At 40.6% G+C, this 21,585-nt stretch overlaps 2 protein-coding genes across 2 annotated transcripts; one reads left to right on the forward strand and one right to left on the reverse strand.

Annotated features, from left to right (window-relative positions):
• The first annotated feature begins 943 nt into the window (after positions 1-943).
• On the forward strand, positions 944-6,489 carry scimp (SLP adaptor and CSK interacting membrane protein). Its single transcript, XM_084169752.1, has 5 exons — positions 944-1,017; positions 4,211-4,329; positions 4,468-4,525; positions 4,762-4,844; positions 5,043-6,489. Exons 2-5 carry the CDS (start codon positions 4,218-4,220, stop codon positions 5,234-5,236), a joined length of 447 nt encoding a protein of 148 aa, XP_084025878.1. The 5' UTR covers positions 944-1,017; positions 4,211-4,217; the 3' UTR covers positions 5,237-6,489.
• On the reverse strand, positions 6,463-12,382 carry LOC311135724 (derlin-2-like). Its single transcript, XM_084169750.1, has 7 exons — positions 12,224-12,382; positions 9,059-9,124; positions 8,837-8,910; positions 8,507-8,600; positions 7,839-8,034; positions 7,607-7,697; positions 6,463-7,148 (listed from the first exon to the last, which is right to left on the reverse strand). Exons 1-7 carry the CDS (start codon positions 12,314-12,316, stop codon positions 7,043-7,045), a joined length of 720 nt encoding a protein of 239 aa, XP_084025876.1. The 5' UTR covers positions 12,317-12,382; the 3' UTR covers positions 6,463-7,042.
• Positions 12,383-21,585: the final 9,203 nt, after the last annotated feature.

Consider the following 21,585-nt stretch of genomic DNA (forward strand, 5'->3'; position numbering starts at 1 on the left):
AAAAAATCTTCATCCAGTTCGAGATGAGTAATCGCTGTTCTGATGTCCAGAAGCTCTTTTTGGTCATAAGAGATGGTAGCAGCAACTTTATTTACAAAATAAGTTACAAACAATGCGAAAAAACAAACAAAATAGCACAGTTGATTAGGAGCCCCTAAAACAGCAGCCATCCCCTCCGGCACCATTTTCACTCTTTTGTATATACAGTACATAGTGTGCTTTCTGAACCATTCATAGCAACTGGCTAACAAATTAGATCATATTGACAGCCACTCTCTTGATGACCCTACCTTAGTGGATCCATGCATTGATTCTATTAATTGACTGCTCTCCATCTCACAGCTCAACGCATTTCTGTCTAGTCCTGATTGAGTAGTGGAGATCTCTATAGTCAACCTGTTTCTCCTTTGCACTATACTATACTGTTGATTAGTTGACAGTTAGTTGACTCTGTGGCTCATGGTCAAACTGATGATCAATGCCGTGGAATGAGCCGTCGGCATGGGGATCTCTATTGACAAAGCATACATCTGAGTGTGTTGGCATTAACGACAATAAGTCAACATTAAAACTGCAGCTTGTAAACGGTCAAAGACCTCCATGTTATTGAACTGCTCAAACCAGAGACATGCACAGAGGCTGTCTGATAGCCTGTCATACTCCCAGTTGAAATAAACACATTTGAGTTTGACTTCTCCGATTCGTAACTTTCCAACATGGGTTTGCAGCAGCATTGCTTAGTAACCACAGCACATGGCTGACCTTATCGGTCTTTTTATTCATTTTCTCTTTTTCCTTCTCTCTCACGCACGCACGCACACACTGCATGGAGCAGAGTGATGGGTGTGGGTAGTTACTGGGAGTTCCTTAAATATGACTGACAGGAAATGAGTTGGCTGAAGCCTCAGACCTCAAAAGTGCATCATGATCCCATAAGAGTCTCCCTATCTTCTTAGAACGAAGAATATCATTGACCCACACAATCCTTGTTTTCAGCTGTTCGACTTTCCTTGAAAGGTAAGGCATATGCTATCTATTTGAGAGGTGTATTCTCTTGTCATAAGAACAAGAAAATGCTTCTTTGTCACCAAAATATTTTATTCTAGGCTATAGCGTACTATAAAACGGTGCTGACCATAGAACATTATTGTTCAATAAATGCAATAGGTGATATTGTTATTGTTTGATTATAGTGTTGATAAAACAACTATATGTTATTTTATAAGAATAACCATAAACTATGGAGGCAGGTTGGGGGTTTATTTTGTATGATAATTACTCTTGGTGATGGTTGTAACTACCATAAAGGTTTTATTTATCATTTATGCTAACACTTACTGTTAAAGTATAATAAATAAATAAAAAATTAACAATAGCCTACTCTGCAACACCTTTTAATTGTGCATATATCATCTCTCTCTCAGACTAGAACTTCTTAGAAAAAGTATATTGCCGGAAGTTATTTCGTTCTATAAAAAGGTATGCAGCTGTGAAAGGATGTTGTGCATGTTGTCTGATAAACTTAGGTCATTTACATCAAGCTCTGGTCACAGAGATAAGTGTGAATTAGCACAATTTACCAGCTGTGTCTGTAGCAAACACGGTTCATGGGAAATGTATCAACTTAACTTTCATTACAGCTAAAATGTAAATATACTATTAGGCGTATGTAAGGGTGCTCAGGACTGAGGACTGTCAAAAAAGCAGAAGAATCAGAGATTTATTATGTGAAAATCACTTTTCACTTTTTGCCTTATCCCCTTTGATTGAGTACAATTGTATGCACAATTTTTTTTTCTCAATTACAGAGATAATAAAACATGGTCTGCTTCAATGCAAAGCAATGAGTCTAAACGGCTTATGACAGTAACAAGTGGCATGTCAACACTGCTCTTAAACATTTACATTTTAGTCATTTAGCAGACGCTCTTATCCAGAGCGACTTACAGTTAGTGAGTGCATACATTTTCATACTGTCCCCCCGTGGAAATAGAACCCACAACCCTGGCGTTGCAAGCGCCATGCTCTACCAACTGAGCTACAGGGGACCTACAGTGTAAACTAAAATAACCACAAGACATGGTCAGTTCAGAAATGGGGAAGTGACATGTCATGGAGAAAAAGCAGAAATGCAGAACGATGTTGATGTGTGCGCCCATCAGTTATTTACTTTTATTGGCCCGTTCCACGAAGACTTGCTAAAGTGCAAAAATTCTGCATTTTGACATTTCCCTCTGTGCACCCTCTGTGACTTCAAGGAAGATTTTAACCCACTTAAACCCAACAGGCTTTTAGATTTTTTTGCAAATGTATTAAAAACAAAAAACAGAAACACCTTATTTACGTAAGTATTCAGACCCTTTGCTATGAGACTTGAAATTGAGCTCAGGTGCATCCTGTTTCCATTGATCATCCTTGAGTGGTTTCTACAACTTGATTGGAGTCCACCTGTGGTCAATTCAATTGATTAGACATGATTTGGAAAGGCACACACTTGTCTATATAAGGTCCCACAGTTGACAGTGCATGTCAGAGCAAAAACCAAGTCATGAGGTTGAAGGAATTGTCCGTAGAGCTCTGAGACAGGATTTTGTCGATGCACAGATCTGGGAAAGGGTACCAAAACATTTCTGCAGCATTGAAGGTCCCCAATAACACAGTTGCCTCCACCATCCTTAAATGGAAGACGTTTGGAACCAGCAAAACTCTTCCTAGAGCTGGTTGCCCGGCCAAACTGAGCAATCGGGGGAGAAAGGCCTTGGTCAGGGAGGTGACCAAGAACCAGATGGTCACTCTGAAAGAATTCCAGAGTTCCTCTGTGGAGATGGGAGAAGCTTCCAGAAGGACAACCATCTCTGCAACACTCCACCAATCAGACCTTTATGATAGTGGCCAGACAGAAGCCACTCCTCAGTAAAAGGCACATGACATCCCGCTTGGAGTTTGCCAAAAGGCATCTAAAGGACTCTCAGACCATGAGAAACAAGATTCTCTGGTCTGATGAAACCAAGATTGAACTCTTTGGCCTAAATGCCAAGCGTCACGTCTGGAGGAAACCTGGCACCATCCCTATGGTGAAGCATGGTGGTGGCAGCATCATGCTGTGGGGTTGTTTTTCAGGGGCAGGGACTGGGAGACTAGTCAGGATCGAGGGAAAGATGAACAGAGCAAAGTACAGAGAGATCCTTGATGAACACCTGCTCAGGACCTGACTGGGACGAAGGTTCACCTTCCAATAGGACAACAACCCTAAGCACACAGCCAAGACAACGCAGGAGTGGCTTCGGGACAAGTCTCTGAATGTCCTTGAGTGGCCCAGCCAGAGCCCGGACTTGAACCCGATCGAACATCTCTGGAGACCTGAAAATAGCTGTGCAGCGATGCTCCCCATCCAACCTGACAGAGCTTGAGGATCTGCAGAGAAGAATGTGAGACTCTCCAAATACAGGTGTGCCAAGCTTGTAGCGTCATACCCAAGAAGACTCAAGGCTGTAATCGCTGCCAAAGCTGCTTCAACAAAGTACTGAGTAAAGGGTCTGAATACTTTTGTAAATGTAATATTTCCGTTTTTTAAATATTTAATACATTTGCAGAAATGTGTAAAAACCTGTTTTTGCTTTGTCTTTATGGGGTATTGTGTATAGATTGATGAGGGGAAAAAACGATTTAATCAATTTTAGAATAAGGCTGTAATGTAACAAAATGTGGAAAAAGTCAAGGGGTCTGAATACTTCCCGAATGCACTGTAATAGTCAAATCATAGTGAGCTGGTTCTACTCTTTTTGGCCATTTTCTGGTGTTTTGTGGTGGGAAATTGAGCAGGTCGAGCATAACACGTCAACCCTGTTACTCATAGACAGGCTAGAAATGTTTTAACAATTTCATTTTCTTTGTGGAGGTTGCATTCATATGCCACTCCCTGTTGCACACAATAAGCTTTGATTCCCCCTGTCACAAGGGGATTGATGGCTGATTTAAGATGAAATCGTCAACCCTGTTACTTTATTTGGCACTTAATAAAAAACTAGTTTTCATAAGTTGAACATGTATTAAAATCAAGTGCAATCAAACTGTTCTTTAACAAGTTACACCGAATTGGTGGAAAGACCCTCTTGCAAAATCTTTCAAGAAGCCATTTCTATGGAATTCATGAGAGGTCAACAAGTTCATCAACTACTTACATGTATATTTGGGCTCTTTTGTGCACTAGATCACCCATGGAACCTTTACGAGAACACTTCTGGCTGTGGGTGATTCTTGGAATGATTTTTGTTTCCTTGGTAATAAGTCTCATCTTCATCCTTATCAACAAGTGTATCTCCAAGAAAGGTATGTCTTTTCAATTATGCTATTACATCAGTAGAAGCACTATTATGAGCGTTACAGATCCATTTTCATCACTACTTATAAGAACTGTCTTTTCAAAGTATGTGCACATTGTATCAACAACTCTTATCTTTTTTACAGCTGCTGAACAATACAATACAAATACATCAAGTCACACGACACCTGAGTTTTATGCCCAGTAAGTCTCTTGCACTATTTTCAACAACATTTCTATTGACATTTATAGAGATTGATTTTGTCTACTCATCATTCATTACCACAATTAAAACCACAAGTTTGGTCCTCTATTCCCCTCAAACCTTTGAATCAATTTAGGGCAATTTGTTTTAGGCGTTCTTAGGGAAGGGAGAGGGGTCTTGTCAAAAGTATTTTCCAAAGTGGAGATCTAATTTCTCGGGTTTCTCCCATATCCAGGAGCAGTAAATATCATCCCAAAGATCTGGAGGATGATTTGCCTCCTTTACCACCCAGGACTCAATTTCTCACATCCTGTCCCAGTAAGCATCAGGTTTCTTGCGATGAGCCTTGAAATGCAATCATGAACACACAATTGGAGTAATATTACACAAGGATAAGCTGTTGGGTTATAATTCACAATAGGAACCTTTTAAGCCCACACAGTAACAAAACCCTTTTTTGGGCCCTGTACAATATCAGCCTCAACTGTCAATAATGTGTGTGTCTTTGCTTTCCAGAGACCGAAAGCTATGAGAACCTTGCAGAGCTACCTGACTATGTTAAAGTAGATGACAAGGCCCCTCCTCCACTGTACCATCACACAGATACACTGGTGTGTCAGGATGTTTCCCATGACCATGATGGCATTTCAGAGGACTATGATAACATCGGAGCAGACTGCCAGAGTGAGGACTATGATGATCTGGGATAAAGCCCGAGGCATCAGAGACTATACTAAAGACACTGTTGTGGCACATATGTAATGTATACTCCTGCTAGCCAAAAATAGATGTTCTGTACAAGTACAACTATCCTTCAGCTGATATGGCTTCATGTTTTAATAATTTTTTTGTTCATGCTTTACCAGTTTGCAGAGGACTGTAAAGTATAGCTGCCTGGTATTTACCAAGAAGCTATCTGGTAACAATGGATAATTTCTTACCTTCAAGAATTCAACACAATTTAGTTGTTTCAGGGTAGACTATGTAACTGAATCTATTAGGCTGTAGTTAGCAGGAAAAATAAGCTGTGTAGTTTCAAAATGAACATTGAACATAAGAGTATAATGGAAAAATGTGCACAATCTTAATAACTACCTAGTACCATATGGGGTTGTCAATGGTGCTTGTTTTGCTAACTTATTAAAGCCCATAGACCAAACCAGCTGTATCAGGAAACAACGCAAGTGAAGTGGTAGATTTAACCATCTTACTCAGTCTTTACATCTGAGCAGCAATCTGAGGCTTGCTGAGTTTATAAACCAGCATATAGTTGTTGAAACCCTGTAGTTCTATGAATCATCAATGTTAGATTGTGTTGTTAGAACTATGTACTTATGCTCTTAGCTCTCTGTGGATCATGAAGCAGCATACCTTGCCATGTAAAACATTACATTGTTTTATGAAACCAATAACTGTAAAAGGTTTCCAACTGATCGGATCTAGTGTAAAAATAGAAATGGGTGTAATGGTGACTTTCCTTGTCCACCAGTGACAACTTTCTTTTGCGAAGTTAAAGATTAGATCCTCGGTTTGTTCCATAGTCAATAACCAATCTACTAAAAGACTATAGGCATTTCAAAATCGGTATTGATTAAAATATGATGAATGTGATCTCTAAGCACTCCCATGAAGGTCAAGAACTGCAAAAAAGTGAAGCGTATACTACTTACTGTATGTAACTGAAACCAAAAAAAGGTGTCTAGTTTCAACTTGAATACGGAAGGGAAAAATGTAAACATGTATTTTTTGCAGGGGTTTCAAAATGGCTTGTCACTTGTGTGTAGAGCCTAGAAGCCTGGCATGCAACACAATGGTCGGCCAACATTACGCTCCCTTCCTTCCATTCACTGCAATGTCTTCTCCTACCAGAGGAGGGCAGTATTACAAAGAGTAACATATGCTTGTTTGATTTGTCTGCAGTTAATACTTTCTACAGTTGCAATAAACAAATGTGCTTTTATTCAATATGTAAGAGTGCTCACATTGTTGATACCTAGTGCATCCAAGCACATAAATCTAATTTAATTATGGAACTCCTTAGAGAAAAACTTGCTTCAACCGATGCAACACTACAGAAAAATTACAAAGAAAATATCTCCAGCATTATCTACATATGCCACATGTTTATTATTTTAAAAAAGTCAAATGGAAAAAACACTCGATCTGAATTCATTCAGATTTTTTCCTCCGCTGTTGTTTCCTGTTTTTTGACAATATTGTTGAGCCTCATTTTTTCCCCACAGCAATAAAGCCAAATGTCAACACAGCTAAAGGTTTACCATCAAATGACACTTCCTGTTGTTATGTCCGCTTATGTGGTCTTAAAGTGACAGTCTGGCTTATAGAACAGTTTGAGGGAGATGTAAGCCACACGCCAATCTCCGAAAAGCTCTGGTTGGAGATTGGCGTTTTCCATCCAGAACTAGAGAAACAAGTCGGAAAAAGACCAAGTTTGTCCCTCTCTCTCTCTCTGAGGCAACGTCCATTATAAAGTGATCCTGTGGTGGGGGGCTAAATTAACCCCCGAGGCGCTGTCCCTCTCCCCAGGCGAACCCCCCTGGACGCTCCTCGGGAAGGGGGTTGTAGTTGGCATCCTCCTCTGGAGTGTCAAACAGCATCTTACTGTGGGGGAGAGAATAACAGAGACAGGTGAAGGATCTACATATACAAACCAAAACACAGTACAATATGCTTAAGATACTTTTAATAATAGATTATATGTTGCTCATCTGATAAATGGATGGTATATTTCTACTTTTATTAAAGAGCTATTGATGTGCCCTTCCTTTTCTAGAATATTATCAATCAGCATAGACAACATTTTGTCATGGCCTCTCCCAAGGACAGCATACCTTGAGAACACCTTGTCAAAACATTGGTTATAACATTGTTAATGTTGGCAATTTCCATATATTTATAACTATTGTTTACTCTGTATCAAGCTTACTGCCATTTGTGTGTGTGCCCCCTGTCTCTCCAGCAACATTACCATCTCTCCACAGACTTGTGGGGTAAACACTGCAGTTTCTATCATAAGACAAATTCATTATTGGACTGTACTAGAACCATATCAAACTTACAGAAAAAAGGGAGTCTTGAGCCATCTGCCACCACCTGGCTGGTTTGGGAACACATCCTCCAGAAAGAAGTACACATGACCCACAGCGATACCTTAGGGAAGGGAACACAGCATTGACCCGACTAGTCACCACTCCTCAATGGTCAATAAGGCAACAACATTTTGGATCTTAACGCCATTAATAACATTGATGCATTACAGAAATGAGTTATGGTGGTTAGGGCGACTGGTACCTAGTAAATCCACAATGATGGAGTTGCCCAGCAACAGAGAGAATCCCATGAGCACCCAAGGGAGAAAGGGCGCCTGAAAGTTCAGCAGGCCAAAGAAGTTCATGCGAACGTTGGGGTTGCGCCTGCTCCACACGTACACCAGCATGATGGTGAAGGCTTGGCCCAAGAACACCAGACTCACAAAGGTGCCAAATATCTATGTGCTTACTGAGAAAAAAGTGATTGGTAGATTGAATTGTGGCATACAGCATTATTTGAGTTGATTTACTCTTACTTAGGAAAGGAAGGAAAGGGGATACCTAGTCAGTTGCACAACTGAATGCATTCAATCAAAATGTGTCTTCTGCATTTAACCCAACCCCTCTGAATCAGAGCGGTGCGGGGGGCTGCCTTAACTGACGTAATCGGCATAACGGCAGATTTTCCCACCTTGCCAGCTCGAGGATTCGAACCAGCGACCTTTCAATTACTGGCCCAAGGCTCTTAACCTCTAGGCTACCTGCCGCCAACTGCAGCCAACCAACTGATTGATTCTCAGTATGAGAACTAGCCTAAACACAGCTAGAAAAAGAAAGAAAACTAGGTGGCAATGACTGTGACTGTTGCTCAAGAGCTTCTCGTAAAGGTATCAACTAAGACCATGAAAGTAACAGTTGTTACAAGGATACAGTCATCAGAAGGCCACCGAAGAGGAACATGAAGACAAAGTCAGCGGTGCGGCCCCTGAATGAGCCCTCCTCCAGCATACGACAGTATCGGTACCTGGAAGCCAATGGTTAAGGAAATCTGCCACGGGCAAAGCAAATACTTAGCCTATAATTCATTATGATTAGACAGTTGCATCAAGATTACAAATAAATGAAACATGGCTAGTCTTCTTGTTCAAGACAAGCATTTTATGAGTCGCATAGTGCTTCCAATCAAAGGGATTGAAAAATATGCAAAATATCAATTTCACAAGTACACTCAGCAAGACAAGTGCAACAGAAAAAGGATACAAAAAAATCATATTGAAAAGGAAGTTGAAGCCAATTGGACCGAAAAATAGAAAGTTGGTTATGAGTCTCCATACCTACAAGACAGAACAAAGAAATCATTCAACCTTGCATCTCACTTATTTTTTAAAAATGCTTATACACAGTAGGCCTAAGATTAAAAATTCCAAAATGTTTTTCATATCTGATAAAGTAGCTAAATGACCGATGATTGCATGTACTCACCTGATAATTCCTTAGTATCAAATCAGGGTTGAAGTATAGTTGGAAAGGTGTGATGAGTTCTAATTGCTGAGGGTGAGAGCAAAGAAAGCATCATCATTAGAATCAATAGCTCACCTGTTCTATCTGATGATACATCTTTTGTCAGAAAATGTTAAGTCAACCATGAACTATCATCAATCTTGGAATTCTTGACATTCTTTTAAACAGCAGCTAACAAACTGCAACTCTATGCTTAGCATGCTGAGGTTAACTAAGGTAAAACGTAGCCATCTTCGCCCACGGCTGGCTGTGTGAACTACAATTCCAACGCTGTGTTTTAGTGTCAATAATCATCGCTTGCCAAATGGGTTTCAAAACATATGGCCCTCATCATTCCTATCAGCGAGAAAAATATATACAATAAGTGTAACCAATGTTCCCTCTAAACTGTGACGCTGGCACGCAGTAGCCGAGCGCAAAATAAATATCAGCCCACGGAGAGAAGCAGGATATAGAACTTCACTCAACTTTCTAGAGTTTTCCCTGTTAGTTAACACTATCAACGTTTCCCTTTACTGTGGCAATTGTGATCGAATCAATGCAATAACCACTTTCAATGCAACATACTGAAACAAAACGATATGTATATATATATATATATATATATATATATATATATATATATGTATGTGTGTATATATGTATGTATATATGTGTGTATGTATATATATGTATATGTATATGTATAGAATTATTGTAAAATTAACTCTGTCCATAAGGTGTAGATAGTAAGTATAGACCGGAAGTAGAGGCCTGGGCGTTGTTGTTCACTAATTTACTCCAAGTAGGGAAAGGATGGTGGGGTTGAAAAGTAATAAAGGGGAATATATATATATAAAAAAAAAAAAACATGGGGGATTGGAAGTGATGCAGACAATTACATTGATAGAAGATACAATCTATCTGCAATATTAAGCTGATCCATCCCCCCCAAGAAGAAAAAAAAAATTAAAAAAAACAAAAAAAACACTATCAACGTTTCCCTTTACTGTGGCAATTGTGATCGAATCAATGCAATAACCACTTTCAATGCAACATACTGAAACAAAACGAACGATGCAATAGATTTGATTGTAGGCACAATGCAAATGCATCCAACAAGTTTGTAGAGTCACAAGCTTGATGTAATAATTGTGTGCTAGGAATATGGGACCAAATACTAAACTTTTGACTACTTTAATACACAAGTGAATTTGTCCCTTTACTTTTTAGTCCACGTACAAAAAGTGCTGTAATTTCTAAACGGTTCACCCGATATGGATGCAAATACCCTCAAATTAAAGCTGAAAGTCTGCACTTTAAATCCAAAGTGCTTGAGTACAGAGCCAAAACGACAAAAAATGAGTCATTGTCCCAATACTTTTGGAGCTCATTATATATCATTTGGCATGGCAAACTGTCTAAGAGCTATTGAAGATTGAAAGCAAAAAATTTATAAATACTTTTTTTTTTTTTTGCTGTGGATTTTTGTCCATCCTGCCTTGATTCAGAATGTATCATTTTCATACAGTGGTGTCGAGTACTTAAGTAAAAATACTTCACTGACACCCAAAAGTAGTCTTTACATTTTGAATGCTTAGCAGGACAGGAAAAAATTGTCAAATTCAAACACTTATCAAGAGAACATCCCTGGTAATCCCTACTGCCTCTGATCTGGCGGGCTCACTAAACATAAATGCTTCATTTGTAAATGATGTCCAAGTGTTGGAGTGTGCCCCTGGCTATCCGTAAATTAAAAAAAACAATTAAATGGTGCCATCTGGTTTGCTCAATATAAGGAATTTGAAATGATTTGATACTTAAGTATATTTAGCAATTATATTTACTTTTGATACTTAAGTATATTTAAAACCAAATACTTTTAGACTTTTACTCAAGTAGTATTTTAATGGGTGACTTTCACTTGAGTCATTTTCTATTAAAGGCATATTTACTTTTACTCAAGTATGACAAATGGGTACTTTTTCCACCATGGCACGCTTTGTATAAGAACTATTGAAGATCGAAAATAGTAGCCTGGAGGAGGCTTGGCTAAACATCAGACTGCTATACAGACCAGCGTACTGAAAGTCGGGTTAATAACACTACTCTGTGGCTATTTTGTCTAAACTTTCGAGCAGCAGTAGGACACACCGCACAGGCAATTGGTAGAGCAAGTTTAAATGTCATTTTATTCAACATTCTTGCTTGTAAGGAACATTTACACAAATGTCTCGGGCTGTATCTACCAATTAATTGTGTATTAGAACCTGATTAATCAGACTGGGAGGGGGAGGAGGAGGAGAAATCTCACTTCCTCATTAGTCCCGTGTAGCTCAGTTGGTAGAGCATGGCGTTTGCAACGCCAGGGTTGTGGGTTCGATTCCCACGGGGGGCCAGTATGAAAATGTATGCACTCACCTAACTGTAAGTCGCTCTGGATAAGAGCGTCTGCTAAATAACTAAAATATAAAATGTAAAATTAGCATGTCTTGCTAGCTAGATGTATGCTGCGTTCAAAACAACTGGGAACTCGGAAAAAGACGAGGTCAAATCATGACGTCAGTGATCTTCAGGTCGGAATTATAGAAAGAGTTCCGAGTTGGAATTCTGAGTTGGATGACCGTTCAATTGATCTGTCGGAGCTCGGTTTTTTCGCGAGTTCCCAATTAGTTTGAACGCACTGAAGTCGGAAGTAGGAGATTTTCGAGTTCCGAGCTCCCAGTTGTTTTGAATGTGGCAGTAAACCGCACCAAAACACAGTAAAGTAAACGTTACGAAATGCAGCTGTGCTCACAGGTAATCATGCCATGAGAAGTTTCGCTACCAACTGCATAGCCCATTTAGCTAGCTACTGACCCATGCCTTGCACACATTTGGTCAATTCGATAAAGGTCGGTGACAGCCCAACTACAGTCAAGAACAATTATTTGGCGACACAAACACAGCAGTCTAGCACTCTAGCTAATTGATGTGCACTACCGTACTGTCTTTGGCACTTCTGTTTTGCCAAAGAGACGCGCTAGCTAAAGCAGCAAGCTACTAGCTAGCGAGTTAGCAGACTGACATCCACGGCTAAACGCCAAGCCCTGACCCTGTCTACATTGCCAACAAGAAGATGTTTCAGATGAAATTATAATATCTTACCACGGCAGCGGTGGTGAGGACGCAGGCAGTTGTGTATGCCCGAGTTACAACAGGGATCTGTAAATATTCCTGCTGAAAAGTCTGGTAAGCCATTTTGGACCAACTGAAGGCTTCCGGCACTTTCTTGACACGTCATCACAGGGTGAGAATGCCGCGTTCAAAACAACTGGGAACTCAGAAAAATACAAGGTTAAATCATGACGTCAGTGATCTTCAGGTCGGAAATTCGGAGCTCTAGAAAGTGGCCTGAGTTCCCGAGTTGGAATTCCGAGTTGGATGACCGTTCAAATCGATTTTTCCGAGTCGGAGCTCGTTTTTTTCCGAGTGCCCAGTTGTTTTGAACTCTCGGAAGTCAGAGATTTCCGAGTTGTTTTGAACGCGGCATAAAGGGGAGTTGCTGTGAGTTTTTATGATCTGTCATTGGTTTGTCAGTCCATGTTATTTTTGTGTGAGCCAATGGTGTGAGCGAACCACAAACCTGTCAATCACATAGTCGATGAGACGATGGCATTCTTTGATTGGTCCGCGTATGTCTCTACAACAAATAGGATGAAAGGGGAGTGAGGTTTTTACGTCATGGGAACGGCTTTTCTCATGTATTTTTATTCAGTCACGAAGTTAGATACAGTATTTGAAATATATTCAGTATGTCAACAAAGTTAACATACATTGCGTTATCCCGTAACCACATCCACCTTTAATCTACATCTGATACTTATATTTTGTGTGTGTGTTTTCTTCAATATGGCAATGAATAAGGACAAATAACTGCTCATATTATATTATTTATGAAGTATTCCACTAAATGAAAGAACTTGACCAATGACAGCTGACAGTATTTACTCTTCCATCTCCTTTGCGTTTTTACATCTTCCTCAATTTGAGGTCTGGGATGTACGTCGTGTGATTTTATTTGCCATATGCCTTTTTCAACACATTTTCTCATCCTTTCTCGGTTTCCTTTCGTTATATTTCCTCACAACATCCACCAAGTGGGCTTTTTCCTCACTTTTTCCTTACTCTCTGCTGTTCTAGCTCTGAGCAGCTCTTTTACTTTGTTCTTCTCCAACATCTCTCTTTCCTCTCCCTTTTCTCCTGCTTTGCCCTGACTCTCTGGGCACTTCTAGTTTCCATACTTTTACAATGATGCATCTGAAAGAGAAAGCCCATGTAAAATAGTGATCTGCGATATTATTATTACTCCTTCTCTAGCATGAAGTCAATTTAATCTATTGAATCCTAAATAGGCCTCCTGTAGCTCAGTTGGTAGAGCATGGCCATTGCAACGCCAGGGTTGTGGGTTTGATTCCCACAGGGGGCCAGTATGAAAAATGTATGCGCTCATTAACTGTAAGTCGCTCTGAATAAGAGCGTCTGCTAAATGACTGTAATGTAAATGTAAATATGACACTTAAGTGATATTCCTCAACTTTGACTCAGGACATTCTGCAGCTGGTACAGCTTTATTTCTGGCTCCTTCATTCCCTCCTCCATTTCGCTCTTCTCTTTTGCCCACTTCTCTTCTTTCTCCCTTTGCATTCTCTCCATTTCCCTATTCTTTCTCTCCCACTCCCCTGTAAACTCCCACCTCTCCTTTTCCATCGCTCTCTTTTCTATCTCCCATCCCTTTCTCTTGTACATCCAGGAACAGAATCTTAATCTTCTCTCTTTCCAGAGCCTCTATCGCTCTCTCCTTCTCTCTCAGCTCAATTATCCACTCCTCTATTGCCTGCATGCTCCTCCTCATGCACCAACATGGATTAAATCAAGGTTTATCTATAAATCTTGTTGCAGCTAACTTTAAACCTAGTTTAAAATTAATCCTAGTTAAATGTAATCCTTCTAAACTAAGTTTAATTTGGACTTTATTAAAAAAATCAAATTTAAATGTTGTTTAGGGATTAAATCTAAACTGCCACTGGAGGAGGTTTAAATTAATCAAATGTCAGTGTATGTGCTGTATTTTCAGTGTGTTAAATTGTTTAGCTCCTGTGCCTTATCATGTTCATAAAACTCAACCAGCCAGCTAACTAATTTGACAAAAAAAGTGCAATTAATTGCATAATTGATCCCTGAGGTTTCGTAGGCCAGCCTTGACCTCTCTCTCTCCAGCTTCCATTGGTTGCGGTGTACCTCGTTAGAAGTCTCAGTCTCTTTTATCATTCTCAGTTGCTCTTCTATTTGCCTTTGGCTTTCTTGCTCTTGTTCCTTCCTCATCTTGTTGACTTTCTCCAACAACTCTCTCTCCAGCTTTCATCGGTTGTGGTCTACCTTGTTAGAAGTCTCAATCTCCTTTATCTTTCTAAACACCTCCTCCATATCTCTTTCTTGCTCTCGTCCCACCCTCATCTGGTTGTCTTTCTCGATCTCCTCACAGAGATTGACTTCATCACTGCTTGTGTTTGTGAGAGGTGTTGACATGTTGAAAGCACCGAGCTGTCTGTTTCAACGACTGGCACACAGCTCAGACACCCATGCATACTCCACAAGACATGCCACCAGAGGTCTATTCACAGTCCCCAAGTCCAGAACAGACTATGGGAGGCGCACAGTACTACATAGAACCATGACTACATGGAACTCTATTCCACATAGTAGAATCAGATTTAAAAAACAGATAAAAATTCACCTTATGGAACAGCGGGGACTGTGAAGCAACACAAACATAGTCACAGACACATGCATACACACACATGATAACATATGCTCTATACACACACGTACACATGGATTTTGTGTTGTAGATATGTGTTAGTGGAGTAGGGGCCTGAGGGCATACACTTATTGTGCTGTGAAATCTGTTATGAATTGTAATCTGTTATATTGTAATGTTTTTTAAATGTATAACTGCCTTAATTTTGCTGGACCCCAGGAAGAGTAGCTGCTGCCTTGGCAGCAGCTAATGGGGATCCATAATAAATACAAATACAAAAATACAACCCTTATCGTCAACTATCTGTAGCGATGTTTGATGAAATATCAGGAGAATTGGGCTCTAGAGAGATATGGTGCGGCGACTTTAATACACATAATAGTTTATGAGGAAGCACACATACAGATGCTAATGGTACTATTGTTGAAGATATGATGGAAACAAGAGCATTAGTATGTCTTAACAATGGATGTGGTACACGAGTTGATGTTATTAGAGGGGTTACATCCTGCCTGGACCTCACAATGGCTTCTAACTCTATTGCATCTATGTGTGAATGGAATGGAATGAATGATTCTACTGTTGGAAGTGATCATTTCCCGATTTCGTGTACCATGAACTTTGATGTTACTATTCCAGATAGGGTACCATTCAGAAGATGGTGCTTTCATAAAGCAGACTGGGAGAAGTTTGGTGATCAATGCTTAAATTCTGTTGGACAGTTGTCTTTAGAGAGGCTGGTTGATGTACAGTGGGGAAAAAAAGTATTTAGTCAGCCACCAATTGTGCAAGTTCTCCCACTTAAAAAGATGAGAGAGGCCTGTAATTTTCATCATAGATACACATCAACTATGACAGACAAAATGAGGAAAAAAAATCCAGAAACTCACATTGTAGGATTTTTAATGAATTTATTTGCAAATTATGGTGGAAAATAAGTATTTGGTCAATAACAAAAGTTTCTCAATACTTTGTTATATACCCTTTGTTGGCAATGACACAGGTCAAACGTTTTCTGTAAATCTTCACAAGGTTTTGACACACTGTTGCTGGTATTTTGGCCCATTCCTCCATGCAGATCTCCTCTAGAGCAGTGATATTTTGGGGCTGTCGCTGGGCAACACGGACTTTCAACTCCCTCCAAAGATTTTCTATGGGGTTGAGATCTGGAGACTGGCTAGGCCACTCCAGGACCTGGAAATGCTTCTTACGAAGCCACTCCTTCGTTGCCCGGGCGGTGTGTTTGGGATCATTGTCATGCTGAAAGACCCAGCCACGTTTCATCTTCAATGCCCTTGCTGATGGAAGGAGGTTTTCACTCAAAATCTCACGATACATGGCCCCATTCATTCTTTCCTTTACACAGATCAGTCGTCCTGGTCCCTTTGCAGAAAAACAGCCCCAAAGCATGATGTTTCCACCCCCATGCTTCACAGTAGGTATGGTGTTCTTTGGATGCAACTCAGCATTCTTTGTCCTCCAAACACGACGAGTTGAGTTTTTACCAAAAAGTTATATTTTGGTTTCATCTGACCATATGACATTCTCCCAATCCTCTTCTGGATCATCCAAATGCACTCTAGCAAACTTCAGATGGGCCTGGACATGTACTGCCTTAAGCAGGGGGACACGTCTGGCACTGCAGGATTTGAGTCCCTGGCGGCGTAGTGTGTTACTGATGGTAGGCTTTGTTACTTTGGTCCCAGCTCTCTGCAGGTCATTCACTAGGCCCCCTGTGTGGTTCTGGGATTTTTGCTCACCGTTCTTGTGATCATTTTGACCCCACGGGGTGAGATCTTGCGTGGAGCCCCAGATCGACGGAGATTATCTGTGGTCTTGTATGTCTTCCATTTCCTAATAATTGCTCCCACAGTTGATTTCTTCAAACCAAGCTGCTTACCTATTGCAGATTCAGTCTTCCCAGCCTGGTGCAGGTCTACAATTTTGTTTCTGGTGTCCTTTGACAGCTCTTTGGTCTTGGCCATAGTGGAGTTTGGAGTGTGACTGTTTGAGGTTGTGGACAGGTGTCTTTTATACTGATAACAAGTTCAAACAGGTGCCATTAATACAGGTAACGAGTGGAGGACAGAGGAGCCTCTTAAAGAAGAAGTTACAGGTCTGTGAGAGCCAGAAATCTTGCTTGTTTGTAGGTGACCAAATACTTATTTTCCACCATAATTTGCAAATAAATTCATAAAAAATCCTACAATGTGATTTTCTGGATTTTTTTCCCTCAATTTGTCTGTCATAGTTGACGTGTACCTATGATGAAAATTACAGGCCTCTCTCATCTTTTTAAGTGGGAGAACTTGCACAATTGGTGGCTGACTAAATACTTTTTTTCCCCACTGTATGTGCTGCCTCTGTGACCTCTTTGATTTTGAGTGCTGCGAATTTATATGTACCAGTGAGTGAAATGGGTGAGAACAGGAAGGTTGTTCCTTGGTGGACTGAAGAGTGCACTGCGGCTATTCGAGAAAGAAATAGGACTTACAGAGTGTTGCGTAGGAATATGACTCCTGAGAATCTAGATTTCCAAAGGAAGAGAGCTTTAGTACGTGTCAAGAGAAATGCATGGAGACAGTTCTGCTCTACAATAGGCAGGGGTACTGAGCTGGAGATGTATGGTCTATGTTGAAGAAGATGACTGGAAGAAGCAAGTCCACTCGAATTCCAGTTTTGGTTGTGGGTCAAAGAATGTCCATAACTGATAAAGAAAAAGCTGACTTGTTGGGGAAGACATTTGCTAGGGTACATAGTGGGGTTGCTTTGGATGAAGTATATAAGCAACGCAGGTGTGAGATTTTAAATGCTCATGTTAATGTGTATAAGAAAAGGGATACTGTTGACTCTTCTTTGGATGCTGATTTTACCATACATGAGATGCGTTCAGCCTTAATAGGCTGTGGATATACAGCCCCAGGTCATGATCAGTTATGCTATGTAATGTTTAAGCATCTACCTGATGAGGTCATACATGTTCTCCTGGGATTATTTAATAAGATTTGGAGTGAGGGGGTTATACCTTCTGGTTGGAAACATGCAGTAATATTACTTTTTATAAAGCCTGGTAGTTACCGTTCATGTGCTGATAGTTATAGACCAATAGCACTGACCTCTAACTTGTGTAAACTGATGGAAAAGATGATAGTCAATAGATTGTCATATTTCCTGGAACATAGAGGTTTATTGAGTCAATGTCAAAGTTGATTCCGTAAAGGTAGATCTACTTTGGATGCATTAGTAAAGGTGAGCAATGAAGTTGAAAAAAACTCTGGTCATGAAAGAAGTAATGGCTACTGTCTTTTTTGACATTGAAAAGGCTTATGACGCTATGTGGAGAGAAGGCCTACTGATTAAGATGGAAAGACTTGGTATTGGTGGGAGATTATATAACTGGGTTTTGGCCTTCTTATTGAATCGCTCTTTTCGAGTTAAAATAGGATCCATTTTATCTGATGCCTTTGGAGTTGACAATGGTATTCCTCAAGGCAGTGCTATCAGTCCTATTTTGTTCAACATTATGATTAACAATGTGTTTTCGAATGTAGGTAAGGGTATTGGGGCTTCCCTATATGCTAATGATGGAGCTATTTGGAAGAGGGGAAGGAATGTAGCAATGGCGCCAGAGGGGATGGCTGCCGTTTTACGGGCTCCTAACCAACTGTGCTATTCTGTGTGTTTTTTCGTATTGTTTGTAACTTATTTTGTACATAATGTTGCTGCTACTGTCTCCTTATGAATGAAAAGAGCTTCTGGATATCAGAACAGCGGTTATTCACCTCAAACTGGACAAAGATTTTTTCTTTAATGAGTCCGACGCGAAGAATATACTGCTTCTCCGAGACCAGGCCCAAATCCCTGTTATTCACGTGAAGAAAAGACAGAAATACAGGGGGTGGAGATTGGGGTGCCTTGTGAGAATTTGTCGGCGAGTGGGTAACCCGCCTCTACCATCCGTTCTATTGGTCAACGTGCAATCACTGGAGAATAAACTGGATGATCTCCGTTCGAGACTATCCTACCAAAAGGAAATTAACCTCTTAAGGATCGGACCCTTTTTTTCAATTTTCGCCTAAAATGTTATATCCAAATCTAACTGCCTGTAGCTCAGGACCTGAAGCAAGGATATGCATATTCTAGATACCATTTGAAAGGAAACACTTTGAAGTGTGTGGAAATGTGAAATTAATGTAGGAGAATATAACACATTAGATCTGGTAAAAGATAATACAAACAAAAACACATGCGTTTTCTATTTATTTTTTTGTTCCATCATCTTTGAAATGCAAGAGAAAGTCCACAATATATTTTATTGCAGTTTAGACGCAATTTAGATTTTGGCCACAAGACGACAGCAGTGTGTGTGCAAAGTTTCAGATTGATCCAGTGAAGCATTACAATACTGGACTATTTTGTACCAAGGGTGCCCAAATGTGCCGAATTGGTCAATTGATGCATTTTCAAGTACATAACTATAGAAAGCATACAAAAATTAAATGGTAATACAAAATGTAAGTTTACACACTCCCAGGAATGTCCTACATGATGGATCATTAGCTTATACACTAACTTTCACACATCTAGATGGCCGGGCGGGGTGGGTGTGGAGCCAGAGACAGCAAGGGTTCAAACTGTAGAACCCAGTTCCTACATTTGAATATAAAAATGGATTTTAACAAACAAAACTATGCTACATTTTATCTCTGGGTCCCTCAGGATGACAAATCAGAGCAAGATTACTGAATGTAAGTACATTACTTACCTTCAGAGGTGAATGTATCAAACCAGTTGCCGTGATACGTTTTTTGTTGTTGTGCACTCTCCTCAAACAATAGCATGGTCTTTTTTCACTGTAATAGCTACTGTAAATTGGACAGTGCAGTTAGATTAACAACAATTTAAGCTTTCTGCCCATGTAAGACATGTCTATGTCCTGGAAAGTTTGCTGTTACTTACAACAGTCATGCTAATCACATTAGCGCACGTTAGCTCAACCGTCCCGTATATGGGACAATGATCCTGTAGAGGTTAAAAACTGTAATATCTTATGTTTCACCGAGTCATGGCTGAACGACAACACAGATAATATACAGTTGGCTGGGTTTTCCATGCATCGGCAGGACAGAACAGCTACGTCTCGTAAGACGAGGGGTTGGGGTGTGTGTCTATTTGTCAATAACAGCTGGTGTGCGATGTCTAATATTAAGGAAGTCTCAAGGTATTGCTCGCCTGAGGTAGAGTATCTCATGATAAGCTGTAGACCACACTATCTACCAAGAGCGTTTTCATCTATATTTTTCGTAGCTGTCTATTTACCGCCACAAACTGATGCTGGCACTAAGACCGCACTCAACGAGCTGTATAAGCCCGTAAGCAAACAAGAAAATGCTCATCCAGAAGTGGTGCTGCTAGTGGCCGGGGACTTTAATGCAGGCAAACTTAAATCCGTTTTACCTCATTTCTACCAGCATGTCACATGTGCAACCAGAGGAAAACAAACTCTACACCACCTTTACTCCACACACAGAGACGCATACAAATCTCTCCCTCGCCCTCCATTTGGCAAATCTGACCATAATTCTATCCTCCTGATTCCTGCTTACAAGCAAAAACTAAAGCAGGTAGTACCAGTGACTCACTCAATACGTGTCACAACTGTCTCAGAGGCTGCCTCCTCACCTTGTTCGGGCAGGCTTTGGTGTTCGTCATCACCGGCCTTCTAGCCACCGTCGCTCCTCATCTCATCATTCCATTTGTTTTGTCTTGTTTATTACACACACCTGGTTCATACGCCCTCATCAGTACCTTAATAAGTGTTCCCTCTGCCCCCTTGTCTTTGTGTGTGATTGTTTATTGTGAGGATCGTGAAGCTCGGTTGAGCTCCTTGTATTTTGTATCTCCAGGTTATTTTCCCCGTGTGCCTTGTTGGTTCCAGTGCGCCTGTTTTGCGCACTGGACTGTTTTGACGCATTTCTGCGTAACTCTGTATTCCGGAATAAATCATGTTATTCTGTGATTACCCTCCTGCGCCTGACTCTTTCAAATCACCCATCACAATACGGAAGTGGTCAGATGACGCGGATGCTACGCTACAGGACTGTTTTGCTAGCACAGACTGGAATATTTACATTTAAGTCATTTAGCAGACGCTCTTATCCAGAGCGACTTACAAATTGGTGCATTCAACTTAGGATAGCCAGTGGGACAACCACCCTTTTTATATTTTTTTATGGGGGGGTAGAAGGATTATTGTTATACTATTCCAGGTATTCCTTAAAGAGGTAAGGTTTCAAGTGTCTCCGGAAGGTGGTCAGTGACTCCGCTGTCCTGGCGTCGTGGGGGAGCTTGTTCCACCAATATGTTCCTGGGATTCATCCAATGGCATTGCGGAGTATACCACCTCAATCACCAGCATCATCAATAAGTGCATCGAAGACGTCGTCCACACAGTGACCGTACGTACATATCCCAACCAGAAGCCATGGATTACAGGCAACATCCGCACCAAGCTAAAGGCTAGAGCTGCCACTTTCAAGAGCGGGACACAAATCTGGACGCTTATAAGAAATCCTGCTATGCCCTCAGACGAACCATCAAACAGGCAAAGCGTCAAAACAGGACTCAGATTGAATCCTAATACATCGACTCTGACTCTCGTCGGATGTGGCAGGGCTTGCAAACTATTATGGACTACAAAGGGAAACCC

The sequence above is a fragment of the Coregonus lavaretus genome, assembly GCF_964263955.1.
Source record: "Coregonus lavaretus genome assembly, chromosome: 10".
In the NCBI taxonomy this organism is placed as follows: domain Eukaryota; kingdom Metazoa; phylum Chordata; class Actinopteri; order Salmoniformes; family Salmonidae; genus Coregonus; species Coregonus lavaretus.

Bases quoted from the DNA above. Each gene is read 5' to 3' on its own strand.
- scimp (XM_084169752.1), top strand. From the start codon at position 4,218: ATGGAACCTTTACGAGAACACTTCTGGCTGTGGGTGATTCTTGGAATG. The intron at 4,330-4,467 runs GTATGTCTTTTC...TCTTTTTTACAG, and splicing joins CAAGTGTATCTCCAAGAAAG to CTGCTGAACAATACAATACA. The intron at 4,845-5,042 runs GTAAGCATCAGG...TTTGCTTTCCAG, and splicing joins ATTTCTCACATCCTGTCCCA to AGACCGAAAGCTATGAGAAC.
- LOC311135724 (XM_084169750.1), bottom strand. From the start codon at position 12,316: ATGGCTTACCAGACTTTTCAGCAGGAATATTTACAGATCCCTGTTGTA. The intron at 8,601-8,836 runs GTATCCTTTTTC...ATTGGCTTCCAG, and splicing joins CTTTTCAATATGATTTTTTT to GTACCGATACTGTCGTATGC. The intron at 7,698-7,838 runs GTACCAGTCGCC...CCCTTCCCTAAG, and splicing joins CATCATTGTGGATTTACTAG to GTATCGCTGTGGGTCATGTG.